Source organism: Ipomoea nil, unplaced genomic scaffold, assembly GCF_001879475.1.
Source record: "Ipomoea nil cultivar Tokyo-kokei standard unplaced genomic scaffold, Asagao_1.1 scaffold1043, whole genome shotgun sequence".
NCBI classification, from domain to species: Eukaryota; Viridiplantae; Streptophyta; class Magnoliopsida; order Solanales; family Convolvulaceae; genus Ipomoea; species Ipomoea nil.
In genome coordinates, this window is record NW_017617471.1 from 2,335,758 (window position 1) to 2,349,279 (window position 13,522).

Here is a 13,522-nt window from a genome sequence, read left to right on the forward strand (position 1 = left end):
AAAGCAAGCCACTTCAATGAAGCTCTTCTTGCTAAGCTCGCCTGGCAGATGTGTGGTTAGTCTGATAAACCTTGGATACAAGTTATGAGAGACAAGTACGTCAAAAACGGTGACTTCTTCTCTGCCACGGTACCTGGAAATGCTTCGTGGGCTTGGAAAAGCATAATCAAGGGAAGGAAAACGGTCATCTCCAATGCGGTATGGAAAGTTGGCGATGGTCACTCGATAAATCTTTGGAAAGATTGGTGGGTTGGAAGCATGTCGATCGGCCTGGATCAGAATATCGATATCCCGGAGGAGCTCGGGTCTTGCATGGTAAGTGATTTCATCCTCCAGAATAGAACCTGGGATCTTCCCAAGTTACAGGAGATTCTCCTGGAAAACATTATTGATAACATCCGTGCGATCCCGATTTCGCTCGATGACAGAAAGAGAGATTCAATTGGGTGGACAAATAGCGACACAGGTAAGTTCTCGACGAAATCTGCTTACACTTGTGTTGCAGGTATTGAGGAAGATAGCATGGACTGGTCTTGGCTCTAGAAGCTGAAGTGTTGGGAAAAAATCAAAGTCTTCCTCTGGCTCATTCTCAAAGGACGTCTGTTGACTAACACAGAACGGGCGAGGAGACACCTTGCGGACTCCAGCTTGTGCTCTTGTTGCGGCTTAGCAGAAGAATCCATCAGACACCTTATCTGGGATTGCAGCGCTGCACAGACGACATGGCGCCTCTCGGAGACTCCAATAAATTTTGGCTTCCCTATCCACTGGACAGTTGAACAATGGATCAGAAGAAATTGTTCCATCCATCAGAATAGCGGCTGGCCTTCCCACTTTGTGTTCAATCTTTGGGCAATTTGGAAAAACAGAAATGCATGGGTCTTTCAACATCAGCGGATCAACCCCCTATCAACTGTCGAATGGACTAAATCTCAGGTTAAAGAGCCGTTTGATCTTTCAAAGATAGGGGAAGTGGTCAAAGCACGGTCAGATTGGGTCCAATAGCTCCCGCCGACCCAAGGTTGGTACAAGCTTAACACGGATGGAGCAGCCAAACGTAACTCGGGCATTGCATCCGCAGGCGGACTGGTGCGCGATTACTTGGGAGGCTTGGTTTGGGGATTCACCACTAAAATTGGTAAAGCCAATACCTTCGTAGCCGAGCTGTGGGGCCTAAGGGAGGGTCTACGGCTCTGTCTCGAGAAGAGGATTCGTCGGGTCACGGTGGAGATGGACTCTAAAGCCATCATTGACCTCTTACATGGCGATATTGATATGGACGATAATGGCTGTACTTTGCTGCATGACTGTCTTGCCTTGGTGCCCATTTTTGAGGGGATCTCTTTCAACCATATTTTTAGGGAAGGTAATGCCTGCGCAGATTTCTTGGCTAACTTAGCACAAGCTACAGACTGGGGTACAGGGTGTTCACAGAGGCGATGGAAGATCTCATCCCCCTCTTGGTTCGTGACGCAGGAGGGGCCAGCTCTCGTAGAATCTCTTAATCTGAGGTTTAGCCTCTAGTTCCTCACCAAAAAAAAAAAAATAATAAATAATTACAAATTTGGAGTCAATGATATGGTCCTCAACTATAGTAATTTTTTTCAATTTCATTCTAAATGATTTTGGTAGGTAGTGACCTAATGTAATCCCATACTTTTATGTTTTTATTCAATGCATCATGCATATAGTCTCCCGTTTGTTATTTCATCAAATTGACGTTAAATAGATGAACAATTAAATAATTTCAATATTGATATCTCTTTTCTCCCAGACCTGCGAAGTGCGATATCCATCTTTCTTTTACAAATTACTTCCAGAAAACATGTCTCCATATGTATGTACTGCGCGTATATTGCAATTGTGGGAGTAATTCGTAAAAGAAAGAGGGATTCTGCACTTCGTACGTCTGTGAGAAAAGAAAGACTAATATTGGAATTACTTAATTGTTCATCTATTTAACACCAATTTGACGGAATAACAAACGGAATGCTACATTAAGTAAAAACACAAAAGTCTAAAACTATATTGGATCACCAAAATCATTTAGAAAGAAATTGAAAAAAATAATTATAAATTTAGAGCTGTCAATGCGGGCTGGCGGGGCGGGGCCCGTCAAACCCCGCCTTTTGGCGGGGCGGGCTAAAAAGCCCGCCAAGAATACGGGCCTAGGTAGGGGCAGCCCGCCCCCCCCCCCCCCCCCCCCCCCCGGGCAAATTATGCCCTGGACCCGTGTCCACATTGAATTGTGGACACGGGCCCAAAACGACGTCGTTTTTAAAAAAAAATGCGTCATTTAGTTAAAAAAAAAAAAAAAAAATCGCGCGCGTTTTGCCGTTAACGGCGTTATTATTTTTTTTTGGATTATGAATGTACAGTTATGCCGTTATGAATATACAGTTATGCAATTATGAAATTATGAACACAGAGCTCTAACATTATGAACTTACAATTATGAACATTTTTTTTTTTTGAAAATTACAATTACAATTATGAACATATATAGTGATAAAATTATGACCATGGAGCTTTAAAATTGTGAATATAGAGCTTCGAAGATTATGAATGTACAGTTATGGAGTTATGAATGTACAGTTATAGAGTTATGAATCTACAGTTATGGAGTTATGAATCTACAGTTATGAGATTATGAATCTACAGTATGGAATTATGAATGTACAGTTATTGATCAAATTATGAACAAAGAGCTCTAACATTATGAACTTACAATTATGAACATATAGTGATAAAATTATGAACATAGAGCTTCGAAAATTATGAATGTACAATTATGGAGTTATGAATGTACAGTTATGGAGTTATGAATGTACAGTTATGGAGTTATGAATGTACAGTTATGGAGTTATGAACGTACAGTTATGGAGTTATGAATGTATAGTTATTAACATATAGTAATAAAATTATGAACATATACTCTTACAATGAAGCGGTCTGAAATTAAAAAAAAAAAAAAGAAAAAAAAAGAAAAAAAAAGAAAAAAAGAGATAACAGTGCCTAACGACACGGGTCCAACGCATAACGATTGCCCCCCCCCCCCCCCTAGGCGCGCAGGCCCCCGCCAAAGCCCGCCTCTTTTTTTTTTTTTTTTTTTTAAAAAAAACCATGTGTGAAGTGTCCCTAAAATCTAAACTCTAATGTGACTATGTAAATAACTTAATTGCTATCTACTTAAAATACTTATTCACAAGAAAATAACATAAATTCGTTCATCACAACATGACAACAATAACACCAATAGGAGTAAGTATAATTACCGAAAAATCGATAACCGATAATCGAACCGACAAATAATTTCGATTAACGGTTATAAGGCAAAAAAAAAAATATCAGTTATTCGACTATTCGATTATAAAGGTGTAATAACCGCGGTCACCGAATAACCGATACTATTATATATATTATTATATTATATATATTAATTAATTTTATATATATATATATATATATATATATATATATATATATATATATATATATATATATATATATATATATATATATATATATATATATATTAGTAATATATATATTAGTTACTGTATATATACAGTAACTAATATATATAAATATTAGTTATATATATAACTTTTTTTTTTTTTTTGAAAGTTACTGGCTCTATTACATTGTAGTATCCGTTCATATACTTTCTCAACCTACTGAAACACAAAGAACCAATAACGCCTCCACTGAGGCTTGAACTCATAACCTTCCAATTGGAAGTCCAACCCGGATACCATTAGACCACATAGTCCCAGTAGTTATATATATAACTTAAAAAAAAAAAAAAAAAAAAAAAAAAAAAAAAAAACCGCTAGCCCGTCCCGCTAAGCCCGCGGACTAGGCAGGGCGGGCAAAAAAGTTCGTTTTTAAAACGGGCTTTAAAAACATAAGCCCATCTCGCCTTTTTGGCGGGCGGAACGGGAAAGCTCGGCGAGCTAAACCTATTTTGACGGCTTTTTATAATCAATGACTATTTTGAGTATTAACTCATTACAGATTTATCAAACAAAACCCACATTCTATGCCTTTGCACCTTATTCTTTATACCTTTTTGCATTTTGGCCCCAAACATTTTCCCTTTATTCACTTTATACCCTACCCCTCACCCTTTGAATCATGACACTCTATACTTTAGGGGGTGTTTGGTTGGCATGAATTGCATTGGCATTGAATTATAATTCAATGAAATGATAAATTACATTGTTTGGTTGGAGGGTGTTGAGCATATAATATTACATAAATATAAATGTGCAATCCACTATCAGCTTAGGCTTTTTAATTGAGGTAGAACACATGCTTCAGTTTAAGAAATTATAATTCTCTCAATTCATTGAATATTGAGATGGAGCACATGCCCGCGTGTGGCCCGCAATCGAACTATCAACTTAGGCTTTTAATTGAGATATAACACATGCTTCAATTAAGGGAATTATAATTCCCTCAATTCATTGAATTGCAATTCATAGGGGGCCCTATGAATTGCAATTCAATGAATTCATCCATACAATGAAAAGGGGAAAAGGTAGGAAATGACATATTTGTCCTTGAATGTTATTATTACAGAAAGGTATTTAAGTCTTCATATCACTTCTCCCATTTTCAATATTCTTTCCTACCAAACAATATAATTGTAATTCCTACTTTATTCCCACCGAATTACCATTCCTTTCCCCCTTAATTCTCCAACCAAACCAAACGCCTTGTTATATCTAACTGCATTTTGCCCTTGAACTCCCTACCTACATTTATCAACAAACATTAAATTGAAGCAATACATGAAAAACTGAGCAATAATACAAAGCACTTCATTTTTTTTCCTTTTATTTTTCATTCCACCCTCATAAATAATGGTGCTGCTAATTACTACATGCATGAAGTGAAAGAAGCAGGCCAAGCAGAGAAATTACAAATAGCACGTACGAGGATGTCATGTCCACCAAAGCAATCACAAATAATGATATACACACTGGTAGTTTAAGAATATAAAGGACTTGAGAGAGAGAAGAAGTTCATTGAACTTGCCCCCATTTTCACTGCCTTATACCCCAACAGATAGATTGGTTTCACTTGTCTCAGATTCAGGCACATGAAGAAGATTGCATTTTGAATTTGTGGTTCTCATCAGCTTTCAGGTTGGGGCTGCTTTCTAGATCTTATTAAGCTTTTCTGCGACCACGACAGGGTTGGCCTTGGCGATTGCGTCCCGAGCGGCGTTCTGGTAGTCGAACGGGCAGTCGTGTTTGTCGGAGTAGCGGTGGGTGGCGCAGAAGAGGTTTCCGCACTTGCAGCTGAACCCGGTTAGGCCCACGCGCTTGCGGCAGGCGGTGCACCGGCTTGGCCCTTGTTTGACCTTCGCTTCTGGGGTCTTGCCTGTGGATGGATCGGCGGGTGCTGGCAGTTGCAGAGAGATGGCCTTCGGTTCTGGGTTTCCAGCTTGGGTGTCGATGGCGTTAGGAAGCATCCCCACAGATTCTTTCGCGTTACTGCTTGAACCGCCATTGACAATGTTCTCGATTGATGAAGCAGCGAGCTTAGCCTGCTCCTGCTTCAAGATCATGTCTTTGTGACACTTGGAACACATGTTCATCGTGGCTGCACTCCCGAAGAAGCCACAGTTGTTGATGCAAAGGATAGGGCCTTCCGGAGCTTGGAACCCGGTCTCTTTCGATGACTCCATTTGGGCAATCCTGCACCACTTAGAAACAGATCAGCTTTACACACATACTAAAACAAGCAAAGGGCACAGAAGAGTTTCTCTACATATTTAAGCATGAATAGAAATCCATCAAGAAAAGCATATCTAACTGATCCAAATATCAAACAACGCTAAAGAACACAAATTAACATGTACACATAACAAATTAACAATATGTTGCACTTTAGCACATTACAACACCAAATCATTTCTCTTTCAAACTACATAGCAAGCCTCTATGAACAATCGAGAGGAAAGAACAGTAAATGGGTATACATCATAGAAAAGACGGGATCATTTCATCATGATACTGTGAACCCAATTAATGACCCGACCAAGCTGAAAACTATATAAGGTGAATTACAAAATCAATACTATTCTGGACAGGAAACTTAAGAATGTAAGGATTGAAAAAGGGTGAAAAACTATCAATTGACTACAATTCAAAACAATTATGAATTGACTGCATCTCCAATACAGAATCCAAAATATCAGAATTACCTCAGAGTAATAACACCACCAAAGGATCCCACTCACATAATCTTATCACAAAAAATTGAAGCAAATTGAAAACGAGGATACATATACATATCACCTAATCCATTTTTACTCCCACAAAATTTAACTAATACAATATTAAGAGAAAAAACCACCAACTGAACTAAACATCTGCACATAGAACAAGTTGCTCAAAGCCTCAAATTATCAACTTTTGCACAATACACTTGTACACAACAAAATTTAGCCCCCTCTACTTTTCCCTGTATAGAAAGTTAAAACAATTTGCAACACCCAGCATCATCACAAAGCAATTTGGCCATCAAACTCCAACAGATTACAAAAAGATTACATTTTTCCAACAAATAAACAGCCAAATATTCACAATTACTCATCAAAGACCAATAAAAACCTCATAATTACAATAAATAAATATATAAATAAAACCCTTTCAACAAATAAACAATCAAATATCCATCAATATCATCAAAGACAAAGTGCAACCTCAAAATTAGGGGGAAAAAAGGTTGGGAAGGCGGAAAAAAACAAAACCCTAACTAAAAAAACGACAAAAGCATCAAGTAACTTCGCACCAGCTAACAAACGGGGAACTTCTACACACGATCGAACAAGTAGTTTAACGTTGTAACCCAAAAAAATAAAAAAAAATCAGTACTTGATACAAAAAGAACATAAATGATAACAAAAACCTTGGAAATCAATCGGAACAATTCAGGGAACAAAAAAAAAACGCATGATTACCTGAATTGACGAGATTGTAACCAGAGAAATCGAGAGAGCGAGAGAGATTAGAGAGAGAGAGAGAGAGAGAGGGAGAGAGAGCTTAATTAAGATGATTAGAGAGAGAGAGAGAGAGATAGAGGTGTGGAGTCGTGGAGAGATGAAAGCTTGGAGAAGGGAAGAGGGACTACGGGGTAAAATCGTAAAATCGTCGTTATTTTTTGGTTAGGGGTCTTTTCTTTCAAGGAAAAAAAGTCATCTTGTCCTTATACCAACTAGAGTTACTCAATTTGTTCAACCGATGATTATAAAATTTTATTTTAATATAATAGTGTGGGTTCGATAAAATTATTGATAGACTTTGATCGATTAGAAAAGATAAAAATCTTTTTGTATGTATAGATAAGATAATATCTCTAGAGATCGAGATTAAATTATACTCTATCATAATCTAAGATACATAATATCTTTTACGTCCCATTTTACCTGTCTTACTTATTATTTATTGGTCAAATTAATTTTGTATTCTCTTGTTTATTTTTTTAAATATATTTTTAAATTTAATATTTTTTTATTTAATAATAGTAGTTTTTAAATGTATAAATTTTGCATACTAATACTAAACTTAATATTATGAAAAATTGAATTAAAAATAATTTAATTAAATTTCATTAATCAAATCAGACACAAAATGAGACGGATGGAGTATATATATTTATATAAAAAAAAAAAAAAGTCATCTTTTTCACATGCGCACACCCAACTCATAATTACCATTTTGCCATTCCGTCTATCTTACGCAGGAGAGGATAATTAAGTTTTCTTCTAATTCAAGTTTAATTTCATGATTTTTCTAATTTATTGGGCCGCGTTTGACCCCACTAGGCCCATAGAGTATTCTAGATTCCCATATTATCTGTTCGTAGCCCATCAGCCCATTTCGACCCGAATCATAAAATGGCGGGAACGAAGCAGAACGAAGGCCCAACGTGGCGGGAATTCTTCGATCTTTTCTATATAGACGCTTCTGCAGTTCTGCCGTGCGGTGTTCTGATCTTCAGATTGCGTACGGTTTTGGTGTAAAGCTTTTTCCGGTTTGCCGTAATGGGGAAGAGAAAGAAGAACCCTAGAGTTTCCGACGAGGACTTGGAGGAAGAATGCGAGGAAGCGAGTCAGAATCGAGATTCAGCTCACGCTTCTTCTTCCGATGCTAATGAGAAGAGCCTCTATGAGGTATTGGTGCCAGTTCTTAGCTCCATGCGCAATTTCGATTTCTATGTAGGCTTTATGCGTGCGTGTTTGCGTACATGTGATTTTGCCCTAATTTGTGCTTAGGTATTGTAAATTGTGATAATTTTGGGGTATTCTTTTACTATTGTTTCAGTATGAGCTTGACTTCAGTTTTTTTTTCACTGAGAAATTTAAAGATTCATGATACTCGCAAATAGGACTTGTAGTGTTGTGGAAGTATTTGCACAATTGCATGTTAAAGTTTGGGTTTTTACTTTAATTTAGATAAAGTGCTTATGAGATGATAGGTCCTATATGATAATATGAGTGGCTCGGAAAGATTTCCAAAAAAGTAAAATCTTTTGAAGTTGATAAGACAGAGGGAAGAGTTATGCATACACGTGTTTTCTTAGCACATAATTCATGTAGAAGCTGTAATTTGCTGATGAATAAGTTGTTGGTTTGTAGATACTGGGGGTGGAAAGAACAGCATCTCAACAGGAAATAAAGAGAGCATACTATAAGTTGGCTTTGCGCCTGCATCCAGATAAGAATCCTGGTGATGAGGTAAAGTTCAATTATCATAGATGATTAGTATTGTTAGTGTGAGTTAAAGCACCATTGTAAAGGGATCAATAAAATTATCATCTTATCCTTTTTACAGGAGGCCAATGAGAAATTTCAGCAGTTGCAAAAGGTGATGTCAGTTCTTGGCGATGAGGAAAAACGTGCAGTTTATGATCAAACTGGCTGTGTTGATGATGCTGTAAGTGGTTATATGGACCTTCTACATTTGAAGCTTCTATTTAGTATTTTAGTTTTGTTTGGATATGTACCATAGTGTTTGATCCTGTTGATGTTTTCTTAAGTATACGCACCACTCTATGGTGTTCTACTACACCTGAATATTGAAAATTGTCACCAAAATAGAAACAGCTGCCCTTACTGACTCTTTCTAGTGATATCTTAATGATATGAACCATGTAAATAGTCTGAGAAATTCCATTCAAAATGACCTGAGATTATGAGAAGCTGGGATTAAATTGAAACTATCTTAATGGTGTGGTGATAACCAGCTGTAATTTCCTGTATTATTAACTTGGTAAGAAACTGATGTGAGTATGAAATTGTTTTGGGCATTATTGAGCTATGCCATTATCAATACTGCTTTCTACCAACTTTATAGTGTTGAATATAGTGCATAACTGAATTCTTTTTATTACCTGAAAACTTTTTCGGTGTAGCCCGTCTCCGATATTGAACCTTGCTCTGAAATTTAGATTTCTAGTAATTAAAGATTTTAAGGCTTTGGTTGCAAGAGTTCAATGGAGGATCTAGCTCATATTATTTCTCTTATTATATATGAGTCTTATATATATACTGGAAAACATTTAATAAATTTGTTTGAGGTAGAAAGCCTTATAATCTTTGTGCAGTCAACTTTGCTTCCCAAAATTCTTGGTTAAGTTCTTAATCAGATATTCCTGAATATACCAGTCATACTTGCTAGTAGTTTTAATCAAATTGTAGTGTTACTGGACCGGACTCATATATTCCTTACATAAAAGCAGTGGTAAATGTTGCATCTGGTGATTTACAGGACCTTGCAGGAGATGTTGTCCAGAACCTAAAGGAATTTTTCCAATCCTTGTACAAAAAGGTTAGATGGTTTGTTGCATCTGTAAATTATATATCTAACCCTGTACGTTCCTTCAATGACATGCATGTTGGTTATAGGTCACCGAGGCTGACATTGAAGAGTTTGAAGCAAATTATAGGGGCTCGGATTCAGAGAAGAAAGATCTACTTGATCTGTACACAAAGTACAAGGGTAACATGAACAGGTACTACCACAGAAATGTGCTATAAAGCATTCATTTCCTTTGTTAATCAGATTTCATTCAGTTTCTCATTCCTACAGGCTCTTCTGCTCTATGCTCTGCTCGGATCCAAAATTGGATTCACATCGTTTCAAAGATATTCTTGATGCGGGAATAGCTGCAGGTATGGAGACACACCGGAATGTAATTTATGCATCACTTCTGACCTTTAGACATCATGACATGATTTTGTGTCCTTTTTGTTTCCCGTTTTCTTCATTGACCATCAACTGCATGTTTTTTTGCGTATATAGGTGATCTGAAGTCAACCAAAGCATATGAGAAGTGGGCTAAGCAAATATCTGCAATAAAACCGCCTACAAGTCCTTTAAGAAGGAAGAAGAAGTGAGTGATTGTGATTGTATCTTCTTTTCCCTAACTCTTACAATGTTACATTAAACCTAGCTATGTTCTCTGATCATGGATCCATTGAACTCTGCAGATCTAAAAAAGAACCGGAAGATTTGTATGCCATAATTGCACAGCGACAGAGTGAGAGAAGAGGCAAGATGAATTCTCTGTTCTCATCCCTTGTGAGTAAATATGGTGGAGAACAATCTGCTCCAGAGCCTAGTGAAGAAGAATTTGAAGCTGCTAGACAAAAACTTGAGAGGAAGAAGAAGAAGAAATCAAAGGGGAAGTGAATGGGATATATGTGCAGAAAACTTCAGTTCTAGCTCTAAGTTTATCTTTGAATTCTTGTTTGTTCTGTTTAGTGTTGATTGGTGCCATTAATGTATGCATCAATTTTCATTCCTCTAGCTCCATATCCCAAGTCTAATCATGAAACAACATGAGAACTTCTAGGTTTCTGGACAAATTTTGAATGCGAAAATGTTTCTAAAATAGGAAAATGCTACTGCTGCCCCAAAGTATTTTTCCTTGTGCATATGCTCATCCTTTGTATTCACATTTCAAATCAAAAGATAGCAGAAAACAACAGAAAATGATATTTTGATCTCTGAATTATAGTGATTTTGGGTTTTTGGCATATACACATTTGTCTTTCTTTTTTTTTTTTTTTTTGAAAATTTAAAATTTTTAATTTTGCTGAACTATATGAATTGTCTCCAATTTCATGAAGAATAAGTAAAGGGCAAATGGGGATGTGACATTATTGAAGGAAAAAAAAAAAAAAAAAAAAGTGCTCGATTATTTAGAGGTCAAAAATGTTACAGTATTTTCAACCAAAAGAAAAAAAAATAAAGTAAAAACTAGAGAGCTTTCCGTGACAAAAATTTTAGCAAAAAAAAGTTCTAGAGCCTTCCAATTCTAATCAACCACACAATTGGTGGGACCCACTGTTTGTCGCCTTCACTTTGAAGTTTGAACTCATTAGTTGACGGCTTCAGTTTCACAATTCTGTGGTAAAATTAAACAAATGACTAATAGCGTGTTGCGTGTTTTTTATTTTATTTTTGGTTAGTCCAACATTTTTCACCTAAGCTCATACTTCGTACTTTCTTAATTACATTATTTGCTTGATATTTCGGTGAAGTTTGGTTCTTGAGTTTTAAATCTTATCATCATATTCAAATTCAATTATTTTGTTTATTTTATTAATTCTATTTTTTGTCCTAGATTATAAATGTCAATCCAAGTTTAACCTTAAACTTAACAGCTTTCACAATTCTTGTCAAAAGAACATATATATAAAATAAATTATGAAATATTTTTAATTAGCCTAAGAAATTTATATATAACAAACTTGATTAAAATAATATTGATAAAAATTAAATTTGTAGCATTTAAATACAACAAGTTATGTTTTATTGACTCGATTATCCTTTTAGAATTAAGTAATATTTTGATTAATTTAAAAAAAAAAGTAATATTTCAATTATTATACGGAGTATTACTATAATTATATAACATAAACGCGTATAATTGCTTATTGCTCGCATTATTCTAACTGTCAAATTGTCAATCATTTTCCATAAACAAATAAAAATGTCACAGACAACGTATCTTCTTATTTGTTTATTTCTTTTTTCTTTTCGGTTGTATTAAAAAAATAATAATAAAATAGTCTTTCATTTTCCAATAGTGGGACATCTGTTGCAAACAGTGCACGTGAAGAAGTCCAGCGCTATCGACCGTCCAACCAGCAACCGCAACGTGTCCAGCTAATACGGCGCCGTAACAACTAATAAGCCCAAGCTGGCGAAATTTCCACTTTTCACATTTGCGTTTCCTTTCCGATTTCGTCACGGCTCGGTTAGGTTAACGGCTCCCATCAATTTAGTATCGCTGTCTCCAGCTGTCCGTCTCACGCGCCTTCCTCACTTTCACTCGCCTCCGCCCTATAAATACCACCGCCTCCTCTCCCTCTAACCTCACTGCAACCCTAATACGCATCACAATTCTCACTCTCCAAATTTCACAAAAAACTCATCGTTGTTGCGAAAATGGCGCAAGTTAGCATCGTGAAGGCATTCCTCTTTGCCGTCGTCCTCGCCGTCTTCTCCGCCGCTGCTACGGCTCAGGAGATCGGATCTGCTCCAGCTCCTTCGCCTGATGCCGGAGCCGCATTCTCTCTCCCGATCTCTTCCGCCGTGATCGGAAGCTCTCTCCTGCTGTCCGTAGCTGCTCTCCTCAGGCACTGAGTTTTGAGTTTTGCGTTCGTTGATTTGTTATCTGTATTCTATCTCATTTTGAGTGATACGTAGTTACAGAGATTATGATTCTATTAGTGCGATTTATCAGTAGGATTGTTATGCGAGTGCTTGTTCTACAGTGATGTTCTTGAGACATTCTTTTACTGGTATATAATATGTTATATTTTATTATACAATAAATTTTTATTTATATTACTGTTGTTTAGTCTACTTTTTGATTATTTTGTGTTATCAGTTTTTTCGTTCAAACCTATTAGATCTACCGAGTACAAGCACTATATCAGGGGTCCATTATTTGAAATGAACAATTTATTAGTTCACATGCTCATCAACTACAAACCATTTATGTGCCATTAGGTATGAATTTTAGAAATTTTGGTTATCAATTAACTCAAAAGTTTTTAATCAAATTAACAAATCAATCGGGAATTCACCAAACCAAGCGACGAATCTTCCATGTTTCAAATATCAAACAAATCGGAAAGTGGAAGAAGAATTCTAAAATAAATAAATAAATTGCGGGTGTCGTGTCATGCACCTGATGCACTTTGCTGAAATTGAACGCTGAAACTTTCATAGTAAAGATTTTGTTTATAACTATTCCTTTTCTTACTTTTTTTTTTTTCGAATGTAACATTAAAGAAGAAAAAAAAAAAAGCGGAATTAAAGAAAGATGAAATTATTATATTCAAACATCATCATGTTTTGTCTTTGACTCTTTGGCCTTTTATTTAGCCTATTTCGTATTTTTCTTAGGTAGGAAGAATATTAACTATTAAAAGATTAAATTTTATAATATTAAAAAATAATAATTTTTATAAATTAAATTAAAAATAATT

The 13,522-nt window shown here is 36.1% G+C and overlaps 2 protein-coding genes across 5 annotated transcripts; one reads left to right on the plus strand and one right to left on the minus strand.

Moving 5' to 3' along the window:
* Positions 1-4,812: 4,812 nt before the first annotated feature.
* LOC109182331 (zinc finger A20 and AN1 domain-containing stress-associated protein 8-like) lies at positions 4,813-7,142 on the minus strand. Of its 4 annotated transcripts, none has more exons than XM_019332482.1 (3): positions 6,977-7,131; positions 6,808-6,825; positions 4,813-5,708 (listed from the first exon to the last, which is right to left on the minus strand). In XM_019332482.1, the coding sequence occupies exon 3, from the start codon at positions 5,696-5,698 to the stop codon at positions 5,168-5,170; it is 531 nt and encodes a 176-aa protein (XP_019188027.1). In that variant the 5' UTR covers positions 5,699-5,708; positions 6,808-6,825; positions 6,977-7,131; the 3' UTR covers positions 4,813-5,167. The 4 variants fall into 4 exon arrangements, with proteins under 4 accessions (XP_019188027.1, XP_019188026.1, XP_019188024.1 ...); XM_019332481.1 differs by having other exon boundaries at positions 6,808-6,828; XM_019332479.1 differs by lacking the exon at positions 6,808-6,825 and having other exon boundaries at positions 6,977-7,142.
* Positions 7,143-7,945: 803 nt separating this feature from the next.
* LOC109180943 (chaperone protein dnaJ 6-like) lies at positions 7,946-10,937 on the plus strand. Its single transcript, XM_019330666.1, has 8 exons — positions 7,946-8,188; positions 8,654-8,752; positions 8,850-8,951; positions 9,786-9,845; positions 9,923-10,029; positions 10,107-10,189; positions 10,320-10,410; positions 10,508-10,937. Exons 1-8 carry the CDS (start codon positions 8,060-8,062, stop codon positions 10,707-10,709), a joined length of 873 nt encoding a protein of 290 aa, XP_019186211.1. The 5' UTR covers positions 7,946-8,059; the 3' UTR covers positions 10,710-10,937.
* Positions 10,938-13,522: the final 2,585 nt, after the last annotated feature.